The sequence below is a fragment of the Scyliorhinus canicula genome, chromosome 7, assembly GCF_902713615.1.
Source record: "Scyliorhinus canicula chromosome 7, sScyCan1.1, whole genome shotgun sequence".
NCBI lineage: Eukaryota > Metazoa > Chordata > Chondrichthyes > Carcharhiniformes > Scyliorhinidae > Scyliorhinus > Scyliorhinus canicula.
The window spans coordinates 211,444,124-211,471,211 of NC_052152.1; the positions used below are offsets into that span (position 1 = coordinate 211,444,124).

At 50.9% G+C, this 27,088-nt stretch overlaps 1 protein-coding gene across 1 annotated transcript in view; it reads left to right on the forward strand.

Moving 5' to 3' along the window:
- The window catches only part of LOC119969776 (fer-1-like protein 4), a 427,310-nt gene that overhangs the window by 359,648 nt on the left and 40,574 nt on the right, over window positions 1–27,088 (forward strand). Inside the window, 2 exon segments of the mRNA XM_038803853.1 lie at window positions 13,382–13,536; window positions 26,288–26,448. Of these exon segments, the coding sequence (XP_038659781.1) occupies window positions 13,382–13,536; window positions 26,288–26,448 (316 nt within the window).

The window sequence follows — 27,088 nt, forward strand, 5'->3', positions numbered from 1 at the left end:
CTGCAAATAGTGAGTGGGGGCAAGGGCCCGCCGAAGCTGAGTGTGAGGCTTTTCAGGTTGCATTGGAAATCGAGTCCCAGTAGGATTGGGGCACAGAGTTCAGGGAGCACGTACAGCTGGAAGTTTGAGTAGCTGGTGCCCTGGATCGTTAGGGTCGCGACGGTGCGCCCTTGGAGGTGAACAGAGTGGGAGCCCGAAGCGAGGGAGATAGTTTGCCATGCAGGGAAAATAGGGAGCGAACAGCGTCTTACCAGTTCTGGGTGTACGAAGCTCTCCGGAGTCGAAGAGGCACGGTGTACTGTAGCCGTTGATCTGAACGGTCATCATAGAATTTCGGAGGTGCTTTGGACGCGACTGGTCCAGTGTCACTGCGCTTAGTTGCAGGTAGTCGGCGGCTCGATCAGCTGTGCTGGAGTGGCCCCGTGATGACTGCCCTCTGAGTTCGGAATCTTCTAGTCGAATTTCTGAGTTGGAAGAGGATGGAGCCCAAGATGGCCGCTCCCATGAGTCGCACATGGCCGGCCGCATGGAGGAGGATTGCCAAGATGGCGGCCCCCAGGGGTCACACATGGCCGGCCGCATGGAGGAGGATTGCCAAGATGGCCGCCCCCATGGGTCGCACATGGCCGGCCGCATGGAGGAGGATTGCCAAGATGGCCGCCCCCATGAGTCGTACATGTCGGGCGGGGGCGGAGTCGGCATACAGGCTGCAGCATTTCGGGGCCTGCGGACCTGTGGATTCTGGAAACGAATGCTCTGGGCTGCGGGGCAGTTAGTAGAGGAGGCCTGCTTTGCCAGGCAGACTCGGGCATAGTGTCCCTTGCGACCGCAGCTGCTGCAGGTCGCGTTATGGGCCGGGCAGTACTGCCGTGGGTGCTGGGGCTGCGTGATGGCTGGGTGGCCACGTGGCGCAGGCCTGGGGCAGTCGCTGGTCGGGGGCCCAGGATGGGGTCGCTTGGTCCGCGGGGAACGAGGTGAGGCTGCGGAATGAGACCTCCATAGTGGTAGCTAGTTCTACCGTGTCCTCTAAGTTCTGGGCCCCTTTTTCTAACAACCGCTGGCGCACATAGTTCGATCTGAGGCCTGCCACGTACACGTCTCTAACGGCAAGTTCCATGTGCTGTTCGGCTGATACAGCCTGGTAATTACAGTCCCGAGCTAAAATCTTTAACTCCCGCAGGAATTCTTCTAACGACTCCGCGGAGCGCTGGCGGTGGATCGTAAAAATATGGCGCGCGTAGACCTCGTTGATGGGCCTCACGTACATTCGATCTAGCATGGCTAGGGCCCCCGTATACGAGTTGGTACCATTTAGTTAAGAAGATATATGGTGGCTCACCCCTGCGTACAGTAGGTTGAGTTTCTGCTCCTCGGTAGTTTCAGCAGTACTTGATTCAGCCAGGTAGGCCTTGAAACATCTGAGCCAGTGTAGAAAGATTTCTCTTGCCTCTGCAGCCTGCGGGTCGAGTTCTAGTCGGTCAGGTTTGAGGGCTGATTCCATAGTTGTTTCTTTGAGTTGTTTCTTCGATTTCTTCTTATTGATTTCTTCTTGTTTCCTTGATGTGACCATCAATTCACAAGACGCATGGTTGGAAGTGAACAGTGGTTTTAATAATCTCACAACGGAGCCTGCCTGCGGCGAGATGAACTGGCAGGCAGGCTCAGACTGCCAAGCTTTATACAACCAGTTGGTGGGAGGAGCTATGGGCGGAGCCAAGGGTGGAGCCCAGTACAAACTCCCACATACTCCCAGTACATCTCCCCCTAGGGGCAGAGCCGCGCAACTGCTCACGTGCTGAGCTTACATAGACATAGTACATCATATGTAATAACAGTGTGAATTACGCTATTGTGATTCACCACACTTTGCATCTGGTGCCATCAAGCCATCTTTAAATATTGTGGAGGCCCATAACAGCGGCAACCACAGCTGCAGCCTGTCTGTCCCCCCCCCCCCCCCCCCCCCCTCCGCAGGGACAGAGCCCCACTGCTGCCTGTCTGTCCCACCAAACCCCCCAGGACAGAGCCCCACTGCTGCCTGTCTGTCCCACCAAACCCCCCAGGACAGAGCCATTCTGCTGCCTGTCTGTCCCACCAAACCCCCCCAGGACAGAGCCATTCTGCAGCCTGTCTGTCCCACCAACCCCCCCCCCCCCAGGACAGAGCCCCACTGCAGCCTGTCTGTCCCACCAACCCCCCCCCCCCAGGACAGAGCCCCACTGCTGCCTGTCTGTCCCACCAAACCCCCCAGGACAGAGCCATTCTGCAGCCTGTCTGTCCCACCAAACCCCCCCCAGGACAGAGCCATTCTGCAGCCTGTCTGTCCCCCCCCCCCCCCCCGCAGGGACAGAGCCCCGCTGCAGCCTGTCTGTCCCCCCACCCCCCGCAGGGACAGAACCCCACTGCAGCCTGTCTGTCCCCCCCCCCCCCCCCCCCCCGCAGGGACAGAACCCCACTGCAGCCTGTCTGTCCCCCCCCCCCCCGCAGGGACAGAGCCCCGCTGCAGCCTGTCTGTCCCCCCACCCCCGCAGGGACAGAACCCCACTGCTGCCTGTCTGTCCCCCCCCCCCCCCCGCAGGGACAGAACCCCACTGCAGCCTGTCTGTCCCCCCCCCCCCCCGCAGGGACAGAGCCCCGCTGCAGCCTGTCTGTCCCCCCCCCCCCCCGCAGGGACAGAGCCCCGCTGCAGCCTGTCTGTCCCCCCCCCCCCCGCAGGGACAGAGCCCCGCTGCAGCCTGTCTGTCCCCCCACCCCCCACAGGGACAGAGCCCCGCTGCAGCCTGTCTGTCCCCCCCCCTCGCAGGGACAGAGCCCCGCTGCAGCCTGTCTGTCCCCCCCCCCCCCCGCAGGGACAGAGCCCCGCTGCAGCCTGTCTGTCCCCCCACCCCCCACAGGGACAGAGCCCCGCTGCAGCCTGTCTGTCCCCCCCCCTCGCAGGGACAGAACCCCACTGCAGCCTGTCTGTCCCCCCCCCCCCCCCCCCCGCAGGGACAGAGCCCCGCTGCAGCCTGTCTGTCCCCCCCCCCCCCCGCAGGGACAGAGCCATTCTGCAGCCTGTCTGTCCCCCCCCCCCCCCGCAGGGACAGAGCCCCGCTGCAGCCTGTCTGTCCCCCCCCCCCCACAGGGACAGAGCCCCGCTGCAGCCTGTCTGTCCCCCCCCCCCCCCACAGGGACAGAGCCCCGCTGCAGCCTGTCTGTCCCCCCCCCTCCGCAGGGACAGAGCCATTCTGCAGCCTGTCTGTCCCCCCCCCTCCGCAGGGACAGAGCCCCGCTGCAGCCTGTCTGTCCCCCCCCCTCGCAGGGACAGAGCCCCGCTGCAGCCTGTCTGTCCCACCAAACCCCCCCCCCAGGACGGAGCCATTCTGCTGCCTGTCTGTCCCACGAAACCCCCCCAGGACGGAGCCATTCTGCTGCCTGTCTGTCCCCCCACCCCCCCAGGACAGAGCCATTCTGCTGCCTGTCCCACCAAACTCCCCCAGGACAGAGCCATTCTGCTGCCTGTCCCACCAAACTCCCCCAGGACAGAGCCATTCTGCAGCCTGTCTGTCCCACCAAACCCCCCCAGGACAGAGCCCCGCTGCAGCCTGCCTGTCCCCCCACCCCCCAGGACAGAGCCATTCTGCTGCCTGTCCCACCAAACTCCCCCAGGACAGAGCCATTCTGCAGCCTGTCTGTCCCACCAACCCCCCCCCCCCCCCCAGGACAGAGCCCCACTGCTGCCTGTCTGTCCCACCAACCCCCCCAGGACAGAGCCATTCTGCAGCCTGTCTGTCCCACCAAACCCCCCAGGACAGAGCCATTCTGCTGCCTGTCTGTCCCACCAAACCCCCCAGGACAGAGCCATTCTGCTGCCTGTCTGTCCCCCCCCCCCCCCCCGCAGGGACAGAGCCCCACTGCTGCCTGTCTGTCCCACCAACCCCCCCAGGACAGAGCCATTCTGCAGCCTGTCTGTCCCACCAAACCCCCCCCAGGACAGAGCCATTCTGCAGCCTGTCTGTCCCACCAACCCCCCCCCCCCTCCAGATCAAAGCCCCGCTGCAGCCTGTCAATCCCACCAAACCCCCCCCCCCCCCCCCCCCAGGACAGAGCCCCGCTGCAGCTTCTCTCCTGAAAATCAATTTCACTCCCATTGACTGTGAGCAGCCTCCAGCTTCACAGCTGAAGGATATTGGGGCAGCATGGTAGCATTGTGGATAGCACAATTGCTTCACAGCTCCAGGGTCCCAGGTTCGATTCCGGCTTGGGTCACTGTCTGTGCGGAGTCTGCACATCCTCCCTGTGTGTGCGTGGGTTTCCTCCGGGTGCTCCGGTTTCCTCCCACAGTCCAAAGATGTGCAGGTTAGGTGGATTGGCCATGCTAAATTGCCCTTAGTGTTGGGTGGGGTTACTGGGTTATGGGGATGTGGTGGAGGTGTTGACCTTGGGTAGGGTGCTCTTTCCAAGAGCCGGTGCAGACTCGATGGGCCGAATGGCCTCCTTCTGCACTGTAAATTCTATGATAATGATATTTCAAATGAGGGATTAGCAGAGAGATAGGGTGGCACTTGTGCCACATCCTATAGGACAGTGCACCCCGTGGAGGCGGAGGACACCTATTCCCGAGGCTGTGAAGGTCACGGCAGTCCTACATTTCAATGTCACCAGGTAATTCCAGGGCTCAAGTGAGGACCTGTGTTGTATTGTAAAGTCATCAGCTCAAGGGGCTGGTTTAGCTCACAAGGCTAAATCGCTGGCTTTGAAAGCAGACCAAGCAGGCCAGCAGCACGGTTCAATTCCCGTACCAGCCTCCCCGGACAGGCGCCGGAATGTGGTGACTAGGGGTTTTTCACAGTAACTTCATTGAAGCCTACTCGTGACAATAAGCGATTTTCATTTTTCATTTTCATAGGTGCATCCTGAAGGTGCTCTGTATGCCCGGATTCTGACTGTATCACCTTCCACCTGGATCAGGCCCAGCAAGATGCCCGGGCTGCCGGATTTGCCACTATTGCCGGGATGCCCCAGGTCCAGGGAGTAATGTATAGCTGCATGTCACCATGCACGCACCGGGGCATTAGAGCTTGCCCTGTGCCATATATTAACAGGGAGGGGTTCCACTCCCTGAATGTTTAGATTGTGCTCAACACTACCTCCAAATCATGCACATGTGTGCCTGCTACACGGGACCATGCATGACAGCTACATCCTGGGGCACTGAGATCCCCAGTATCTTCGAGGACCACCCCAGGATTACGGGTTGTCTAATGGGGGTCAAGGGGTACCCACTGAGGTCATGGCTGATGACACTGGTGCGGATACCCTTTATAATGAGGCCCACGCTGACAACCGTGCTATCATTGAATATTGTATTGCCTGCTGAAAATGCAGCTTCGATGCCTGGATGTTCTGTCGGGTGTGGTAAACCCAACAGAACATATATTGTATGTATTAGGGCACTGCCCGTGTATTACAAGTACTACGGTAAATCCCTGCCTGCTGCAGCCACTCTGGTTCCAGCTGCAGGAGGCACAACATCTTGTGCAATGAGCCTCGGTTGTTTCACCTTTTTCATCTTGTGGTAATTGACGGTACATCATCGGGGTTGTACAGTACAGACCCCAGAGGGTCACCCGCTTTGTGGCGGTCTGCTGTGCCCTCACCATCTGGATGCCCCCCGACCAGGCTGGTCATGTAGAACGTTCGGAGACTGAGTAGGCCAGTCAAATGGGCCCGTGTGTTCGCGCACTTGAGGCGACTGAAGGCGGACGTGGCTATGTTACAGGAGACACATTTGAAGGTGGGGGACCAGATTAGGTTAAGGAAAGGATGGGTTGGGCAGGTGTTCCATTCGGGATTAGACTTTAAAATGAGGGAGGCAGCTATCCTTGTCAATAAACGGCTGGCGTTCGAGGTGGGGAAGATGGAAGTTAGAGGTGGACCGGGGGGGGGGGTTAGATAGGTTATAGTTAGTGGAAAATTGGAGGGAATAGCAGTGATATTGGTAAATATATACCCCAAACTGGGATGATGTTGGGTTTTTGTTAGACGGGTGCTGAGGAAGATTCCGGACCTGGATTCACATCGATTGATTATGGGGGAGATTTCAACACAGTCCTGGATCCAAGGCTGGATAGGCCGAGTTCCAGGTCTGGGAAGGTATCAGCTATGGCAAAGGAGCTGCGGGGTTTATGGAGCACATGGGGGAGGGGGGGGCGGGGGGGGGGGGGGGGGGGTGGATCCGTGGGGATTTGGGAGGCCAAGGAGTAAGGAGTTTTCATTCTACTCCCATGTACACAAGGTGTATTTCCGGATATACTGTTTCGTTATGGATAAAACGCTGCTGGCTGAGGTGGTGGATACTGAATATTTAGCAATTGTGGTGTCAAGTTAACAAAGGAAAGGCCCAGCGCCCGCAGTGGAGGTTAGGTGTGGGACTGTTAGCGGACGGGGAGGTGTGTGAGAGGGTGAGGGAGGCCATTCGGGGATATATAAAGATCAATGACACGGATTTGGTTTTGGCTGGGGTGGTGTGGAAGGCACAGAAGGTGGTTATCAGAGGGGAACTCATCTCAATTCGGGCCCATAAGGAGAAGCTGAGTGGTGGAGTTAGACTGACTGGTAGGCAAAATGTTACAGGTGGACAGGAGGTATGCGGAGTTTCCGGATGACAGGCTCCTGAAGGAGCGTGTTATAGGCCAGGGTTTAGAGAACCCCAAAGTGTATCATAGAGTTCACCTGATCCACAACTTTTAATAGATTGCGGTATGGGGAGCACACGGCCCACTCCACAGGTGTGGTACAGCAGAAATGGAAAAGTAATTTTTAAAGCAAAACAGTATTTATTCTATGAACTCAAGTTAACCTTTTTAAAACATACAGTGAACATCTTAGCAACCATCAATTCAATTACAACCCACAAAGAATACAACACTAAGTAATCCTTAATAACATCCATAAGACATCCAGAAGACAGAAGAAACACATTTTAACAGAAGCACATCAGGTTTACATTCACTACTGAAAACATTTATAATTCTGAATTCACCAAATGATCAAGAGATAGTCTTTTCATGACAGAGAGATCAACAGTACACCTGCTCTGTCTGGCTTCAGCTCCAACACTGAAAACGAAACTAAAACACACCCTGCAGCAAACATCCTAAAATGAAAGTAAAAAGCTGACAGATAGCCCAGCTCTACCCACACTCTTACATCACTGATAAACACCCATTTCTTAAAGGTACTATCACATGACAAGCGTCAGAGACTGCAGCTGGAATTTGAGCTCCTGTCCACTGGTAAGGCGGAGGGACTGCTAGAGCATAGAACATACAGTGCCGATGGAGGCCATTTGGCCCATCGAGTTTGCACTGACCCACTTGAGCCCTCACTTCCACCCTATCCCCGTAACCCAATAACCTCTCCTAACCTTTTTGGTCACTATGGGCAATTTATCATGGCCAATCCACCTAACCCTAACTTTGGACTGTGGGAGGAAACCGGAGCAGCCGGAGGAAACCCTTGTAGACACGGGGAGAATGGGCATCCTCCACACAGACAGTGACCCAGCAGGGAATCGAACCTGGGACCCTGGACCCCAGTCGAGGAGGAGGGTATGAAGCGATTTCTGGGAGGGCTGGAGTTTCTGAGGATAGATGAGGAGTTGGTGGAGGGTTTGGGAGCCCCAATTGGGCTCGGGGAGTTTATAGACAGGTTGGATGCAATCTGGTAAGGCCCCAGGGCCAGACGGATACCAGGTTGAGGTTTATAAAAAGTTTTCCGGGTTGCCAGGGCAGTTCCTGGTAAAGTCTTTTAACGAGTCCAAGGAGCTGGGAGTGCATCGAGTATACTGCAGGCATCGAGTTCCCTTATTTTGAAGAGGGATAAGGATCCGGGGAGTTGTGGGTCGTACAGGCCAATCTCTCTGTTAAATGTAGGTGCAAAATTGCTGGCAAAGATCTTGGCCACGCGCATAAAGGATTGTGTTCCGGGGGTAATAGGGGAGGACCAGACGGGATTTGTGAAGAGATGACACCTGACGTCCGACATTAGGCAGCTCCTAAATGTAATAATGATGCCTGCGGAGGGGCGCGAGATCAAGGTGGTGGTGGCCATAGCTATGTCAGGTATCGATGGCGAACGTAAGGACCAACCGGGTTCAATTGGAGTATTTTAGTCTGTGCAGGGGGACAAGTCAGGGGTGCCCACTCTCCCCACTATTGTTTGCCCTGGCCATAGAGCCTTTGGCAATGGTGCTGAGGGCATTGAACATTTGGCGGGGGACAGTGAGAAGGGGGGGTGGAACATAGAGTCTTGCTCTACGCGGAAGATTTACTTTTTTATACAACAGACCTGTTGGGGGGAAATCGCAGGAATTATGGCCGGTTCTCAGGTTGCAAACTGAATATGGGCAAGAGCAAGGTCTTTGCGATCCAGGCAAAGGGGCAGGAGAGGAGACTGAGGGAGATGCCGTTCAAAGTGGTGGTAAGGGGTTTTACATACCTGGGGATTCAGGTGACAAGGGACTGGGGTCAGCTGCATACACTAAATTTGGACAGGGTGATTGAGCAAATAAAGGGGACTTCCGTACGGCTGTCATTGGCGGGGAGGGTACAGACTGTGAAAATAACAGTCCTCCCGAGATTGCTGTTTGTGTTTCAATGTCTCCCAATCTTCATCCCAAGGCATGTTTTAGGAAGATGAACGCGGCGATCTCGGGATTTATATGGGCCGGGAAAGCCCCGAGGGTGAAGAAGGTCCTTCTTGAGCGGTGACAAGGGAGAGGGGCTTGGCCCTTCCGAACCCTTTCAACTATTACTGGGCGGCCAATATTTTGATGGTTAGGAAATGGGTAGTGGGGAAGGGTCGGTGTGGGAGTGAGTGGAGGTGGCATCTTGCAAGGGCACGAGTCTAAAGGCTCTGTTAACAGTACCTCTGCCGTTCTCGCCAGCTCATTACTCCACAAGTCCAGTGGTAGTGGCAGCCCTGAGAATGTGGGGGCAATGGAGGCAGCACATAAGATCATTAGACATAGGAGCAGAATTAGGCCACTCGGTCCATCGAGTCTGCTTCGCCATTCGATCATGGCTGATATTTTTCTCATCCCCATTCCCCTGCCTTCTCCCCATAACCCCTAATCCCCTTATTGATCAAAAACCTATCTATCTCTGACTTAAAGACACTCAGTGATTTGGTCTCAACAGCCTTCTGCGGCAAAGAGTTCCACAGATTCACCACCCTCTGGCTGAAGAAATTCCTCCTCATCTCTGCTTTAAAGGTTCATCCCTTTCATCTCAGATTGTGTCCTCTGCTTCTAGTTTTTCCTACAAGTGGAAACATTCTCTCCACGTCCACTCTATCCAGGCCTCGCAGTATCCTGTAAGTTTCAATAAGATCCCCCCTCATCCTTCTAAACTCCAGAGTCCTCAACCATTCCTCAAAAGACAAGCTCTTCATTCCAGGGATCATTCTTGTGAACCTCCTCTGGACCCTTTCCAAGGCCAGAACATCCTTCCTTAGTTACGGGGCCCAAAACTGCTCACAATACTCCGAATGGGGTCTCACCGGAGCCTTATACAGCCTCAGAAGTACATCTCTGGTCTTGTATTCTAGCCCTCTCGACATGAATGCCAACATTGCATTTTCCTTCCTAACTGCCAACTCAACCTGCACGTTAACCTTAAGAGAATCATGAACAAGGAATCTGAAGTCCCTTTGTGCTTCTGATTTCCTAAGCATGTTCCCATTTAGAAAATAGTCTTTGCCTCCATTTCTCCTGCGAAAGTGCATAACCTCACACTTTTCCACATTGTATTCCATCTGCCACTTCTTTTCCCTCTCTCCTTGCTTGTCCAAATCCTTCTGCAGCCCCCCTGCTTCCTCAATACTACCTGTCCCTCTACAGATCTTTGTATCATCTTCAAACTTAGCAACAGTGCCTTCGGTTATTTCCTCCAGATCATTAATGTATATTGTAAAACGTTGTGGTCACCGCACAGATCCTCAAGGCACACCATTGGTTACTGGCTGCCATCCTGAAAAAGACCTCTTTATCCCCACTCTCTGCCTTCTGCCAGTCAGCCAACCCTCTAACCATGCCAGGATCTTACCCTTAACAACATGGGCTCTTAACTTATTTAACAGTCTCCTATGCGGCCTTCTGGAAATATAAATAAATCACGTCCACTGGTTCTCCTTCGTCTAACTTCCTTGTTACTTCCTCAAAGAACTCTAATAGATTTGTCAGACATGACCTCCCCTTGACGAAGCTGTGCTGACTCAGTCCTATTCTGCCTTCCTCACCCCAGCCCCAGTATTAACTGGTGCGTATCCAAATTTGATATGGCAACCAACATCTTTTTCATAAACCCTACGTCATCCCAATTCGGGGCGTATATGCAAATCAACATCACCAACCCCTTCCCCCCCAAAGCGCCTGGTACTATAACGTACCTTCCCCCTGATCAGCCACCCTCTTACCCACTAGAAAAGCTACTCCAGTGCCCGGCTACCAAAGCCCAAGTGGAATACCTGACCCACCCAGCCCTTCCGAAGTCTCCTTCACCCTCAGATGGGTCTCTTGCAACAGCACCATGTCAGCTTTCAGGCTCTTCAAATATGAGAAGAGTCTGACTTGCTTCATCGGCAACCCCATCCCACCCCATCCAGCCCTCACACGGTCAATGTTGCAACTTTGTCTGGGGGGGGGGAGGTCTCACTCCACCCACTCCCACCCCTTCCTATCTGTCATAGCCACTACTCCTGGCCCCACCCAACAGGTGGGACCCAGCCCAACCCTCAGTCACCGTCAGCCCCTCCTTCCCTTCCTGGAAGTCTCCCAACCACTTTGTCTCAAACCCCCTCTCCCAGTATCGTCTCATCTCCCGACCATTCACACCTCCCAGGTCCATCGAAACCTGTCCATACAGATTACAATGGCGACAGCCCCTCCCCCCCCATATGGCTCCTGTTCACTAGCCAGTTTACGTTGGCTAGCAAGGTAGCCCCTGCCAGAGCCCCTCTCCCAGGCAAAAACCAAACCAACATGCTCCGATTTCCTCGCACAAGTTCCAAAAGATGTGCTATTAGGTAATTTGGGTATTCTGAATAATAATAATCTTTATTGTCACAAGTAGGCTTACATTAACACTGCAATGAAGTTACTGGGAGAACGTGCAGACTCCGCACAGCCAGTGACCCAAGCCGGAAATCGAACCTGGGACCCTGGCGCTGTGAAGCAACAGTGCTAACCACCGTGTTACCGTGCTGCCAGAGAATTCTCCCTCCATGTACCTGAACAGGCGCCGGAATGTGGCGACTAGGGGATTTTCGCAGTAACTTCATTGCAGTGTTCATGTAAGTCTACTTGTGACAATAATAAAGATTATTATTAACACCCCACACCCAAACCTTCCAAACTCCAACACAGTAATCTCTCAAACCCAAAAGCACCAAATCCCAACCAATCACCACACAGCCCTAAACCACCCCTTCCCAAACACAACCGAAGAAGAGACCTGTGTTCGAGACCTGTCCTCCAGCTCCTACACTTTGGCTTGCAGCCTTTTATTACTCTGCATCACCCTCCACAGCTCCTTACCCATCGAGCTGAGTTGCAACAATACCTCCCCCACCCCCTTCAACGCCTCTCCTTGATCCCACACTGCCATCGACGTCTTTGCCAGAGCCTTCATCGGGGCAAGGGCTTCCTCCCCCCACTCCTTGAGCGAGATCATCATCCCCTTGTGATGCCGGTCTCTGTGCTTGGAAAGAGCAGCTCAAGCTCCCGGCCATCACCTAGGCCAGCGTATCCACCGTCAGCGCCGGCCCTAGGGTTGCTGGCGCCCCGGGCAAGCTGAACTTCGGCGCCCTTTGGGGGGGGGGGGCCGAGGGGGGGGACGGACGGAGGGGGGGGACAGACGGAGGGGGGGGGCGGCCAGAGGGGGGTGGGTGGGGCCGAGGGGGGGTGCGGGGCCAAGGGGGGGGCGAGGGGGGGCGGGGCCGAGGGGGGGGTGAGGGGGGGCGGGGCCGAGTGGGGCGGGGCCGAGGGGGGGTTCGGGGCCGAGGGGGGGCGGGGCCGAGGAGGGGGCGAGGGGGGGCGGGGCCGAGGGGGGGACGAGGGGGGGAGGCGGGGCCGAAGGGGGGGACGGACGGAGGGGGGGGACGGACGGAGGGGGGGGACGGACGGAGGGGGAGGGACGGATGGAGGGGGGGCGGACGGAAGGGGGGGGCGGCCGGAGGGGGGGGGGGGCCGCCCTGGTTGGGGGCGGCCGGAGGGGGGCGGGCGGCCGGGGGGGGCGGCCGGAGGGTGGGGACGGCTGGAGGGGGGGGCCGCCCTGGTTGGCACCGGCCCAACTGCGCATGCGCGGGACCCGAGTCTCTGGCGCCCCCTTGCACATGGCGCCCCGGGCGGCTGCCCGAGTTGCCGGTACCTTGGGCCGGCCCTGCCCACCGTAATGGGCGCGGTCCCACTCGGTGCGCCTGTTCCTGCCATATTACCTTCCGCTGAACTCCCCAGCAAACTTGCACACAGACGTCGCTCGGCCCCTTTTTCCGGGTTTTCCACCTCTTTCGGTTGCCTCAGACTTTCCATTAAATAATCAGCAAAATTCTCCCCAAAAACTGGGTGCAAAAGGTCAAAAACAAAAAGTTCAGCAGGAGCCACCCAATGTGTGACCTCCATCTACATTTCACCACCAGAATCCCCCAATCTTTTCAATAATAATCCATTCTATCAATTTACAATTTATAATTTAACCCAGATACAAAACAATCACCTGGTTTATGACTGCCTTTTAATACAGCATCAATATACAGCTAATGAAGAAAAGTTAGAGAATATGAACTGGTTATTGGAGTTTAAAATATCTTCCATGTCAGAATAAAAGTGATTGATTTTTCTTAAAAAATTGACTACTCAGGGCCGACCAAGAGTATTTAATTTAGACAATTAACAGGGATCCTCATCTTGTCAGTTTGAGCGAAAGACATGCTTGTTTGGTGAAATGAAATGAAAATGGCTTATTGTCACAAATAGGCTTCAAATAAAGTTACTATGAAAAGCCCCTAGTCGCCACATTCCGGCACCTGTTCGGGGAGGCTGATACAGGAATCGAACCGTGCTGCTGGCCTGCCTTGGTCTGCTTTTAAAGCCAGCGATTTAGCCCTGTGCTAAACAGCCCATATGAACATTTTGAATTCTCCCTCCGTGTACCCGAACAGGAGTCGGAATGTGGCGACTAGGGGATTTTCACAGTGACTTCATTGCTGTGTATGTAAGCATACTTGTGACAATAAAAATTATTATTATTATGGTTTCAGGCCAAGTACCAAATGTGACCAATTGTGAAATATATTTTTCTGCCAAATGGTTTAATTGTGTCTTTTGCTGTTTGATTTGTAGTCAAGGTTACAATGCATGGCGCGACTCTCTGAAGCCCACCCAGATCTTATCAAAACTTTGTAAAGATTTACAATTATCAGAGCCCGAGTACAGGGAGGGGGAAGTGAAAGTCAACAACAAAATATTCAAGATGCCCAGTGACCGACAACCAATGGGTAAGAAGTGTTCCTGTTTGGATTTGTTTTCACTTTCATGAATTTTAAGTTAATTTCACATGACTCATAGAATAGAATCACATCATGGAATTGCTACAATGCAGAAGGAAGCCATTCGGCCCATCGAGTCTGCACCAATCCTCTGACCGAGCACCCCCCTCAGCCCACTCCCCCACCTTATACCCATAACCTCACCTGTTCACCCCTGGACACTAAGGGGTAATTTATCATGACCAATCCACCTAACAGCACAGCTTTGGACTGTGGAAGGAAACCGGAGCACCCGGAGGAAATCCACGCAAGCATGGGGAGAATGTGCAGACTCCGCACAGACAGTCACCCAAGGCCAGAGTGGAACCCAGGACCCTGGAGCTGTGAGGCAGCAGTGTTCACCCAGATCCTTGGCTTGTGAGGTAAAATGAGAGGGTAAATGATCTAAATGGAGAGAGACCTCAGGGTGCTCCATTGCAGAGGGATCTGGGTGGGGGTCCTCTTTCCTGATTCACAGAAAACTAGAATGCAGGTACAACAGATAATAAAGAGAAAATGAATGGAATATTGGCATTTATAGCTAAAGGAATAGAGTATAACAGTAACAAAGTGTTGCAACTATATAAGGCATTGGTAAGACCGTACCTTGAGTATTGTGCACAGTTTGGGTCCCCGTATTTGAGGAAAGATGTAGTGGCATTGGAGGCAGTTCAGTGGGGGTTCACTTTAAACACCATTTGCTATTTCTCTGGCCAAACCTCCAATCAATCTATGTCCTGCTGAGGTGGCAAATGGAAAACAGAGTTGAGGAGAAACTACTTCTCCCAAAGGGTTGTGAATCTGTGGAATTCACTACCCCAGAGTGCGGTGGATGCTGGGACAGTGAGTACATTTAAGGAGGAGCTAGACAGATTTTTAATTGGTAATGGGTTGAAAGCTTATGGAGATCGGGCAGGATGATGGAGTTAAGGCCAGGATGGGATCAGCCATGATCGAATAGCAGAGCAGACTCGATGGGCCAAATGGCCTAATTCTGCTCCTTGAACTTATGAACTTTAGTAAAGCAAGGGGAAGTCTCACAAGTTCCTTAAAAGTATTTTTAACCAGCAAACACCACCCACCACCCCACCCCCACCCACCACACCCCCACCCCACCCACCACACCCCCACCCACCACCCCCCCACCACCCCCCCACCACCCCCCCACTACCCCCCCACCACCCCCCCACCACCCCCCCCACCACATCACCCCACCACCACCCCCCCCACCACCCCCCCCCACCACCCCCCCACCACCCCCCCACCACCCCCCCACCACCCCCCCACCACATCACCCACCACCACCCCACCACCACCCCACCTCCAACCCCCCAACCCCCCAACCCCCCCATCCCCCATCCCCCTCCCCCTCCCCACCCCACCACCACCACCACCACCCCACCACCACCACCACCACCACAACCCCACCACCACCACCCCCACCCCATATAATTTAACCCCATTATTTAAGAAAGGAGAGAGCGAGAAAATGGAAAATCTTTTGATAAGTTTGATCTCAGCAGTAGGGACATAGACATAGAACATACAGTGTAGAAGGAGGTCATTCGGCCCATCGAGTCTGCACCAACCCACTTAAGCCCTCACTTCCACCCTATCCCCATAACCCAATAATCACTCCTAACCATGAGGGGCAATTTATCATGGCCAATCCACCTAACCTGAACGTCTTTGGACTGTGGGAGGAAACCGGAGCACCCGGAGGAAACCCACGCAGACACGGGGAAAATGTGCAGACCTGGGACCCTGGCGCTGTGAAATCACAGTGCTATCCATTTGTGGCACCGTGCTGGGAAGCTATCAGCATCTATTCTAAAGGAAAAGGAGCTTTGACAAAGAGTCATTGGACTCGAAACATTAGCTCTTTTCTCTCCCTACAGATGCTGCCAGACCTGCTGAGATTTTCCAGCATTTTCTTTTTGATTTCAAATTCCAGCATCCGCAGTAATTTGCTTTTATCTATTCCATAGCATGTGATTGGGAAGAAGCAACATGGATTTATGAAAGAAAAATTGTGTTTGACGAATTAGTTGGGGTTTGTTGAGGCTTTTGCCACTAGCATAGATAAAGGAGAACCAGTGGATGTGGTGGAGGGATCCGGGAGGTAGGGTTGCAGGCACATCAGCCCTTGACCTTGTCCCAACAGGTTTGAGATTCTTGCTCCTTGTGTGGACGAGAGCAGGGACTGCAGGGAGGATGAGCAAACTGACCACAGCACCGTGGTTCAGGGAGACGTTCAAGTGGAGGGAGAGAAAAGAAATATAGTTGTAATTGGGGATAGTATAGTTAGGGGCATTGACACTGTACTCTGTGACCAGGAGTGAGACTCCCGAAGGTTGTGTTGCCTGCCTGGTGCTCGGAATCAGGATACCTCATCTGGGCTGCAGAGGAACTTGGTCGGAAGGTAAAGATTCAGTTGTCGTGGTCCATGTAGCTACCAACGACATAGGTAGAACAGGAGTAGAGGTTCTGCTGAAGGAATATGAGACGCGAAGGGCTAAATTAAAAAGCAGAACCAAAAGGGAATAATCTCTGGATTACTACCTGAACCACGAGCTAATTGGAACAGGTTCAATAAGATTAAAGAGGTCAATGTGTGGCTTAAAGATTAGTGTGGGAGGAATGGGTTTGAATTCATGGTGACCCATTTATACAAACTGTTTCCCGTTAGCTTGCCAATCCATGCCAATGTAACCACTAAAACATGAACTTTCATTTTCCGCAATAACCTTTGGTGTGACACCTTATCAAATGCTTTCTAGAAATCTCAGTACAGTACATCCGCCAGTTCCCCTTTATCCACAGCACATATTACTTCTTCAAAAGAACTCCAATAAATTGGTTAAACATGATTTCCCTCAAAACCACGCTGACTCTGCCGTATTACCTTGAACTTATCCAAGTGTCCTGTTAGAACAGCTGCAATAATTGTTTCTAACACATTTTCCCCGAGACAGATGTTAAGCTAGTTCCTACGTTCTGGCACCCTCCTTTTTTGAATAAAGAAGTTGCATTTGCTACTTTCCAATCTAGTGAAACATTCCTCGAATCTCGGGAATTTTGGAAAATTAAAACCAATAGAACAAGAACATACAGTGCAGAGGAGGCCATTCAGCCCATTGAGTCTGCACTGACCCACTTAAGCCCTCACTTCCACCCTATCCCCGTCACCCAATAACCCCTCCTAACCTTTTTGGTCACTAAGGGCAATTTATCATCATCAATCCACCTAACCCTGCACATCTTTGGACTGTGGGAGGAAACTGGAGCACCCGGAGGAAACCCACGCACACACGGGGAGAACGCGCAGACTCCGCACAGACAGTGATCCAGCGGGGAATCGAACCTGGGACCCTGGCACTGTGAAGCCACTGTGCTATCCACTTGTGCTACCGTGCTGCCCAAATGCAACAACTATCTCCCTAGTTACTGATTTTAAGACCTTAGGGTGAAGTCCATCAGAGCATAGGGACCAATACTTTTCTTAATACCACTTCCCTTGTGATTAGAATTTTCTTAGAGTTCCTCCCTCCCTCCCATTTCCTGATTTACAGTTATTTCTGGAATGTTACTTGTACTCTCTTATCACAAAGACCTCTGAAAATTACCTGTCAATTAATTTGCCATCCTATTTTTTCCATTATTAATTCCCCAGCCTCACTTTCTATGTGGCACATTTTAAGTCTTAAAATATCTATGGAAACTCTTACCATCTGTTTTTATATTTCTAGCCAGTATTCTCTTATACTCTTAATTTTTATCTCCGTACTAAACATCATTCTTCGCTGTTTTCTATATTTGTTTGGAGAGTTATAAAAAACAAGGGAGAGTACAAAGATGAAAAAAATGTGAATAACCAAAACTTGCAAAGGATAAAAATAAATAATTGTTATGAATAGAGTAAGGGAAATGCAGTGATAAAGGGGGATGTGGAACCATTAAAAAATATGCAAGCAAGACTAGAATGGATATTGAGGAAATAGCAGACTGGTTAAATGAATGTTTTGTATCACAGTAGGGAAAGTGGACAAAATACATGCAAGATGAGGAAAATTATAATTAAGTAAAGAGGAAAAACGTATTGAATTTAACACCAGTAAAAAACGGTAATGGAGAAAATAGAACATAGAACATAGAACGATACAGCGCAGTACAGGCCCTTCGGCCCTCGATGTTGCACCGACATGGAAAAAAAAACTAAAGGCCATCTAACCTACACTATGCCCTTATCATCCATATGCTTATCCAATAAACTTTTAAATGCCCTCAATGTTGGCGAGTTCACTACTGTTGCAGGTAGGGCATTCCACGGCCTCACCACTCTTTGCGTAAAAACCCACCTCTGACCTCTGTCCTATATCTATTACCCCTCAATTTAAGGCTATGCCCCCTCGTGCTAGCCACCTCCATCCGCGGGAGAAGGCTCTCGCTGTCCACCCTATCTAACCCTCTGATCATTTTGTATGCCTCTATTAAGTCACCTCTTAACCTTCTTCTCTCTAACGAAAACATCCTCCCGTCCATCAGCCTTTCCTCATAAGATTTTCCCTCCATACCAGGCAACATCCTGGTAAATCTCCTCCGCACCCGTTCCAAAGCTTCCACGTCCTTCCTATAATGAGGCGACCAGAACTGTACGCAATACTCCAAATGCGGCCGTACTAGAGTTTTGTACAACTGCAACATGACCTCATGGCTCCGGAACTCAATCGCTCTACCAATAAAGGCCAACACACCATAGGCCTTCTTCACAACCCTATCAACCTGGGTGGCAACTTTCAGGGATCTATGTACATGGACACCGAGATCCCTCTGCTCATCCACACTACCAAGAATTTTACCATTAGCCAAATATTCCGCATTCCTGTTATTCTTTCCAAATTCTTCTCCACATTAAACTCCATTTGCCACCTCTCAGCCCAGCTCTGCAGCTTATCTATGTCCCTCTGTAACCTGCAACATCCTTCCGCACTGTCTACAACTCCACCGACTTTAGTGTCGTCTGCAAATTTACTCACCCATCCTTCTGCGCCCTCCTCTAGGTCATTTATAAAATTGACAAACAGCAACGGCCCCAGAACAGATCCTTGTGGTACGCCACTCGTAACTGAACTCCATTCTGAACATTTCCCATCAACTACCACTCTCTGTCTTCTTTCAACTAACCAATTTCTGATCCACATCTCTAAATCACCCTCAATCCCCAGCCTCCGTATTTTCTGCAATAGCCGACCGTGGGGAACCTTATCAAACGCTTTACTGAAATCCATATACACCACATCAACTGCTCTACCCTCGTCTACCTGTTCAGTCACCTTCTCAAAGAACTCGATAAGGTTTGTGAGGCATGACCTACCCTTCACAAAACCATGCTGACTATCCCTAATCATATTATTCCTATCTAGATGATTATAAATCGTATCTTTTATAATCCTCTCCAAGACTTTACCCACCACAGACGTTAGGCTCACCGGCCTATAGTTACCGGGGTTATCTCTACTCCCCTTCTTGAACAAAGGGACCACATTTGCTATCCTCCAGTCCTCTGGCACTATTCCTGTAGCCAATGATGACCTAAAAATCAAAGCCAAAGGCTCAGCAATCTCTTCCCTGGCTTCCCAGAGAATCCTAGGATAAATCCCATCAGGCCCCGGGGACTTATCTATTTTCACCTTGTCCAGAATTGCCAACACTTCTTCCCTACGCACCTCAATGCCATCTATTCTAATAGCCTGGGTCTCAGCATTCTCCTCCACAATATTATCTTTTTCTTGAGTGAATACTGACGAAAAGTATTCATTTAGTATCTCGCTTATCTCCTCAGCCTCCACACACAACTTCCCACCACTGTCCTTGACTGGCCCTACTCTTACCCTAGTCATTCTTTTATTCCTGACATACCTATAGAAAGCTTCTGGGTTTTCCTTGATCCCACCTGCCAAAGACTTCTCATGTCCCCTCCTTGCTCGTCTCAGCTCTCTCTTTAGATCCTTCCTCGCTTCCTTGTAACTATCAAGCGCCCCAACTGAAACTTCACGCCTCATCTTCACATAGGCCTCCTTCTTCCTCTTAACAAGAGATTCCACTTCTTTGGTAAACCACGGTTCCCTCGCTCGACCCCTTCCTCCCTGCCTGACTGGTACGTACTTATCAAGAACATGCAATAGCTGTTCCTTGAACAAGCTCCACATATCCAGTGTGCCCAACCCTTGCAGCCTACTTCTCCAACCTACACATCCTAAGTCATGTCTAATGGCATCATAATTGCCCTTCCCCCAGCTATAACTCTTGCCCTGCGGGGTATACTTATCCCTTTCCATCACTAACGTAAAGGTCACCGAATTGTGGTCACTATTTCCAAAGTGCTCACCTACCTCCAGATCTAACACCTGGCCTGGTTCATTACCCAAAACCAAATCCAATGTGGCCTCGCCTCTTGTTGGCCTGTCAACATATTGTGTCAGGAAACCCTCCTGCACACATTGTACAAAGAACGACCCATCTAATGTACTCGAACTATATCTTTTCCTGTCAATATTTGGAAAGTTAATGTCTCCCATAACAACTACCCTGTTACTTTCGCTCTTTTCCAGAATCATCTTCGCCATCCTTTCCTCTACATCCCTAGAACTATTAGGTGGCCTATAGAAAACTCCCAACAGGGTGACCTCTCCTTTCCTGTTTCTAACCTCAGCCCATACTACCTCGGAAGAAGAGTCCCCATCTAGCATCCTTTCCGCCACCGTAATACTGTCCTTGACTAGCAGCGCCACACCTCCCCCTCTTTTTCCCCCTTCTCTGAGCTTACTAAAACACCTAAACCCCGGAACCTGCAACAACCATTCCTGTCCCTGCTCTATCCATGTCTCTGAAATGGCCACAACATCGAAATCCCAGGTACCAACCCATGCTGCCAGTTCCCCTACCTTATTTCGTATACTCCTGGCATTGAAGTAGACACACTTCAAACCACCTACCTGAACACTGGCACCCTCCTGCGAAGTCAAATCTGTGCTCCTGACCTCTATACTCTCAATCTCCCGTACCCCAAAACTACAATCCAGGTTCCCATGCCCCTGCTGAATTAGTTTAAACCCCCCCAAAGAGCACTAACAAATCTCCCCCCCAGGATATTGGTGCCCCTCAGGTTCAGATGTAGACCATCCTGTCTATAGAGGTCCCACCTTCCCCAGAAAGAGCCCCAGTTATCCAGAAATCTGAATCCCTCCCGCCTGCACCATCCCTGTAGCCACGTGTTTAATTGCTCTCTCTCTCTAGTCCTCATCTCACTATCACGTGGCACGGGCAACAACCCAGAGATAACAACTCTGTTTGTTCTCGCTCTGAGCTTCCATCCTAGCTCCCTAAAGGCCTGCCTGACATCCTTGTCCCCTTTCCTACCTATGTCGTTAGTGCCAATGTGGACTACGACTTGGGGCTGCTCCCCCTCCCCCTTAAGGACCCGGAAAACACGATCCGAGACATCACGTACCCTTGCACCTGGAAGGCAACATACCAAATGTGAGTCTCTCTCGCTCCCACAAAATCTCCTATCTGTGCCCCTGACTATTGAGTCCCCAATTACTAATGTTCTACTCCTTTCCCCCCTTCCCTTCTGAGCAACAGGGACAGACTCCGTGCCAGAGGCCCGTACCCCATGGCTTACCTCTGGTAAGTCGTCCCCCCCACAAGTATCCAAAACGGTATACTTGTTACTCAGGGGAACGACCGCAGGGGGTCCCTGCACTGACTGCTTCTTCCCAGTCCCTCTTACAGTTACCCATCTATCTCCAGTCTTTGGTGTAACTACTTCCCTGAAGCTCCTATCTATGACCCCCTCTGCCTCCCGAATGATCCGAAGTTCATCCAGCTCAAGCTCCAGGTCCCTAACACGGTTTTTGAGGAGCTGGAGTTGGGTGCACTTCCCACAGATGAAATCAGCAGGGACACTGACGGCGTCCCTCACCTCAAACATTCTGCAGGAGGAGCATTGTACTGCCTTCCCTGACATCACCTCTAGATTTAAAAAAAAAACAGGAAAAAGAAAAAGAAAGGAAGAGCTTACCTGATATTCCCTCAAACCCTGCTCCCGCTGAAAGGTAAGCAAATTTAAAGGCACTCACTCACCTTCACGACAGGCCCCTGCTCCCGCTTCCCAACCACCGTGGGGTGGGGGGGTTGGTTAGAGGAGGAGGTAGGGTGGGAAACACTCACGAAGTGTTTCGGATTTAACTGTCACTTGACAACAGCCCCTCCACAAACCACCTTCAACTTAGGCTGACCGCACTGCACGTATACAAATTTCCCCAGAACAGCTGATCAGTAGCTCTGCTCTGCTGCCCTCTGCTGAGTGCCAAATAATGGGACTTAAGATGGGAAAATCTCCAAAACATGATCATATTCACCCCTGAGTATTCAAAGAAATGGGTAGGGAAATTATTGATGTGCTAGTCATAATTTTCCAAAGAAAGCTCTCCTGAGTCAAGAATTGTACCTTTAATTGAAAATTTCAAAGGTCACTCCATGAATTGAGAAGGAGAAAGAAACCAAGAAACTACAGATCTGTCAGTTCATATCAAAGGTTGTGAAGTTAATGAAATCTTTTGTCAGGACAGAGTGATGAATCAGGTGGACAGGTATCAGCCAATCAGAGAGTTAGTAGGTATTGTGAATGAGTAGGTCATCGTTTGGTTTTTTGACGCGTTTGCTAACATGACGAATAACACATTGTCTATTCTAATTCTCTTCCTCTACCCACATACTCTCTATGGATAAACACAAATATGGACTTGCAGAGCATATTTGAAAAGATTCCATATGAAAGATTATTAGCAAAAAAAACCCACAGTGCTTCTTAAATTTAGGAATGTCCAGTCTGTGTGTTGGGCAGAGGACTGGGGTGTATTTTTAGGGTAGAGGATGTGAGACTCTATACTCCCAGATATAGAAACATAGAAAATAGGTGCAGGTGTAGGCCATTCGGCCCTTTGAGCCTGCACCACCATTCAGTATGATCGAGGCTGATCATGCAAATTCAGTATCCCACTCCCGCTTTCTCTCCATACCCTTTGATTCCTTTAGCTGCAAAGCTCCCTCTTGACTATATCCAACAAACTGGCCCCAACAGCTTTCTGTGGTAGAGAATCCCACAAGTCACAACTCTCTGAGAGAAGTTCTTTCTCATCTCGGTCCAGAATGGCTTACCCATTATTCTTAGGCTGTGACCCCTAGTTCTGGACATCCCCAACATCGGGAACATTCTTCCCGCATCTAGCCTGTCCAGTCCCATCAGGATTTTATATGTTTCTATGTGATCCCCTCTCATTCTTCTAAACTCCAGTGAGTACAAGCCCAGTCCATCCAGTCTGTCTTCATATGTCAGTCCTTCCATCCCGGGAATTAGTCTGGTGAATCTTCGCTGGACACCCTCAATAGCAAGAATGTCCTTCCTCAAACTAGGAGACCAAAACTGCCCACAATACTCAAGGTGTGACCTCACCAAGGCCCTGTTTAACTGCAGCAAGGCATCCCTACTCCTATTCTCAAATCCTCTCGCTGTGAGAGCCAGCTTGCCATTAGCTTTCCTCACCGCCTGCTGTACCTGAATGCCAACCTTCAGTGACTGTTCCACCGTGACACCCAGGTCCCATTGCACTTCCCCTTTTCCTAAACTGCCACCATTCAGATACTAATCTGCCTTCCTGTTTTTGCTACCAAAGTGGATAACCTCACATTTACCCACATTATATTGAATTTGGCAAATATTTGCCCACTCAGCCAACCTGTCCAAGTCACCCTGCAGCCTCTTTGCATCCTCCTCACAGCACTCTGCCACCCAGCTTAGTGCCGTCTGCAAATTTGGAGATATTGCAATCCCTTCGTCCAAATCTTTAATTATATTGTGAACAGCTGGGTTCCCAGGACTGAACCCTGTGGTACCCCACTAGTCACTCTGAAAAGGACTTGTTTATTCTCACTCTCTGCTTCCTGTCTGCCAACCAGTTCTCCATCCACGTCAATAAATTACTCCCAATACCATGAGCTTTAATGTTGCTCACTAATCTCTTTTGTGGGACCTTGTCAAAAGCCTTTTGAAAGTTCAGAGACACAACATCCACTGGTTCACCCTTGTCCACTCTACTGGTCACATCCTCAAAAATTCCAGAAGATTTGTCAAGCATGATTTCCCTTTAGTGAATCCATGTTGACTTGGACCAATCCTGTCCCCACTTTCAAAATGCTTAGTTATTTAATTCTTTATAATTGACTCCAGCATTTTCCTCACTTCCGGTATCCCGCTAACCGGTCTATAATTCCCTGTTTTCTCTCTCCCTCCTTTTTTCAAAAGCGGGGTTACAATAGCTACCGTCCAATCCATTGGAACTCTTCTGGAGTCTATAAAATGCTTAAGTTTTGTAATGATGGACCACGAAGGCGAGTGAAAATAGTGCTATAGCAAGAGAAAAAAATGGATTTTTGTTGTAAGGGTATCAGAGGTGAGAAGCTAAGGTGGATAAATGGAGTTTGGGGGCGGGATTCTCCGACACCCCACCGGGTCGGAGAATCCCCGGGGGGCGGCGCGAATCCCGCCCAGCCGCTCCGACGTCGGCTGCTGTATTCTCCGCCGTCTGTTTTCAGGCGGGGTTTACGCCGCACCGGTCGGGGACCGCTGGCAGCGGCCCCCTGGCAATTCTCCAGGCCCTGATGGGCCGATGGCCGTCGTTTCATGGCCGGACCCGCCGACGCGAAATGGGCATGGTCCATCACGGCGGGACCTGGCTTGTAGGCCGGCGAGGTGAGTCCTCGGGGGGCGGGGGACGGGATTAAATTGAGGGGAGATAGATATAGGACAGATGTCAGAGGTAGGTTCTTTACTCAGAGAGGAGTAAGGGCGTGGAATGCCCTGCCTGCAACAGTAGTGGAGTTGCCAACACTAAACGCATTCAAATGGTCATTGGATAGGCATATGGACGAAAAGGGAATAGTGTAGGTGGGCTTTAGAGGGGTTTCACAGGTCGGTGCAACATCGTGGGCCGAAGGGCCTGTACTGCGCTGTTATATTCTATGTTCTAATCCAGCCCCAGGGGGGCCCCCACGGTGGCCTGGCCCGCGATCGGGGCCCGCCGATCTGCGGGAGGGCCTGTACCATGGGGGCACTCCTTCCTTCCATGCCGGCCTCTGTAGGGCTCCGCCATGCCCGGCGTGGAGTAGAAGCCTCTTGCGCACGCGCAGGAAACATGCCGGTCTGTCTGCGCATGCACGGAACCATGGCGGCAGTTCTGCGCATTCACCAACTTGCGCCAGACCTTTGGTGCAGGTTGGCGCAGAGCCAACCCCTCCGGTGCCAGCCTAGCCCCCGGAAATGCGGAGGATTCCGCACCTTTCGGTCGGCCCGACGCCGGAGTGGTTCACACCGCTCTTGGCACCGGTATCGGGCCATCTGGTCAGTTGCAGGAGAACCCCGCCCAAAGTATCAACCATCCAAAATCTAATTGAATAACCAAACAGGTTCAAATGACTGCAATCCCCCTCCTGTTCCGAAGTGCTGTATATTTCCTTTGTCTAATGTCCTAACATGTTGACATAGATAATGATGCTGCTTCACACTTCAGGACCATCGTGCTATGTTGGTGGCTGCTTGGTTAAGTGCAGGATTACCATTGTGTATTGTTCTGGAGCAGCCATTAAATTAGAGCTCTTGTCTTGTGTCTGGAGAAGGATGGGACGTACTTTAAATTTTCCCCTTAGAGTTAACTACATCCTCTGCCCCACTCACCCCATCCTCAACACCACCACCACTACCCCCCCCCCCCCCCCCCCCACACACACACACAGATACACCCCCACTCCCTAAACCACAAGAGGTGCAAAGTTTGTGTTAGGAATCATGTTGGTTAAGCTTGTACAAAGTGAACCAGACTACTTGATATTTTCATAGCTACAGGCAATGGATTGATTCCTCACACCTCAGCTTTCTAGACGAATATTGGCAGAACTGGCCACATAAACCCCTCAGTAAAAATCCTCAGTTAAAAACCCAATTAGTACATGAGAGTCTTTAATACAGTATGAAAGAGATTTGGTGGTTAGCAGAATACATTAGAATTAAGGAATAAGAGGGTAAGACAGGCCAGGGGTTACTGATCATAATTCTCAGAGAGACAAGAATGTTTGTGCTAGGAGGGGGCTGGAAACTGGAGAGAATTATTTAGTGTCAGGAGAGAAACATAAAAAATAGGAGCAGGAGGACCCATTTGACCCTTCAAGCCTGCTCTGCCATTCATTATGATCATGGCTGATCATCCAATTTAAAAGCCTGATCCCATTTCCCCCCATATCCTTTGATCCCTTTTGCCCCGAGAGCAATATCTAACTGCTTCTTGAAAACATACATGTTTTGGCATCAACTGCTTTCATTGGCAGCGAATTTCACTGGCCGACCACTCTCTGGGTGAAGAAATTTCACCTCATCTCGGACCTAAAAGGTTTACCCCATACCTTCAGACTGTGATCCCTGTTTCTGGACACCCCCCACTATCGGAACATCTTTCCTGCATTTTCCTGCATCTAAAGTGTTGACTGCAAGAGGTACTGAATTAACCTCCTCAGACTCTGGGACACTGCAAATCTTTTGGAGTTGTTGGTTTACAGAAGGTTGAGAATTACTGCATATCCTCAATCTAATAGTTGTGCTTAAATCTAGGAGATAAGAAGAAAGAAGAAAGTCAAATGATGACTGATGAAGAGAAAGCTCTGTATGTGTTAAATAACTGGGAGGATATGCCAGAGTATGGTGTCAAATTGGTACCTGAACATATAGAGATGCGGACTCTTCAGGAACCTGACGATCCAGGGATGTCAAAGGTAAACTGGGTTGAGACTATTCCAGATTCAATTATCTTCAGATCCTAACAGGCAGCAAGGGTAAGGGCTGCATTTGAACGGCAATTCGGGATGGGCAATAAATATTGGCCTGGTCAGCAATGCCCATATCCTGTAAATGAATTAAAAATAATTTTGAATTTATTCCCAGAGGATGTAACAGTGTCTTCACACTCTGCAATGACCAGTTTTTACTCTTCTTGGAGTCAACTGTTAAATAATGTTAATCTGGTAAGAAGCAGATGCTATTTCAAACTGGTCATTTGACAAAATTGAGAAAATAGAGACAAAAATACTCCCATGCCATTATATTAATATTGTACTAATGGATCACTATTACATTATTAATGTTATTTGCTAATCTCAGACAGATAGTGTTACAGTAACTCCCAGTAGTGGAGAACAGAGTTGAATTCCAGTCTTGACTGCCATGTACCCACATGATGTGGATTGGATTGGATTTGTTTATTGTCACGTGTACCGTGGTGCAGTGAAAAGTATTTTTCTGCGTACAGCTCAAACAGATCATTTAGTACATGAGAAGAAAAGAAAATACATAAAAGGGCAACACAAGGTACACAATGTAAATACCTAGACACCGGCATCGGGTGAAGCATACAGG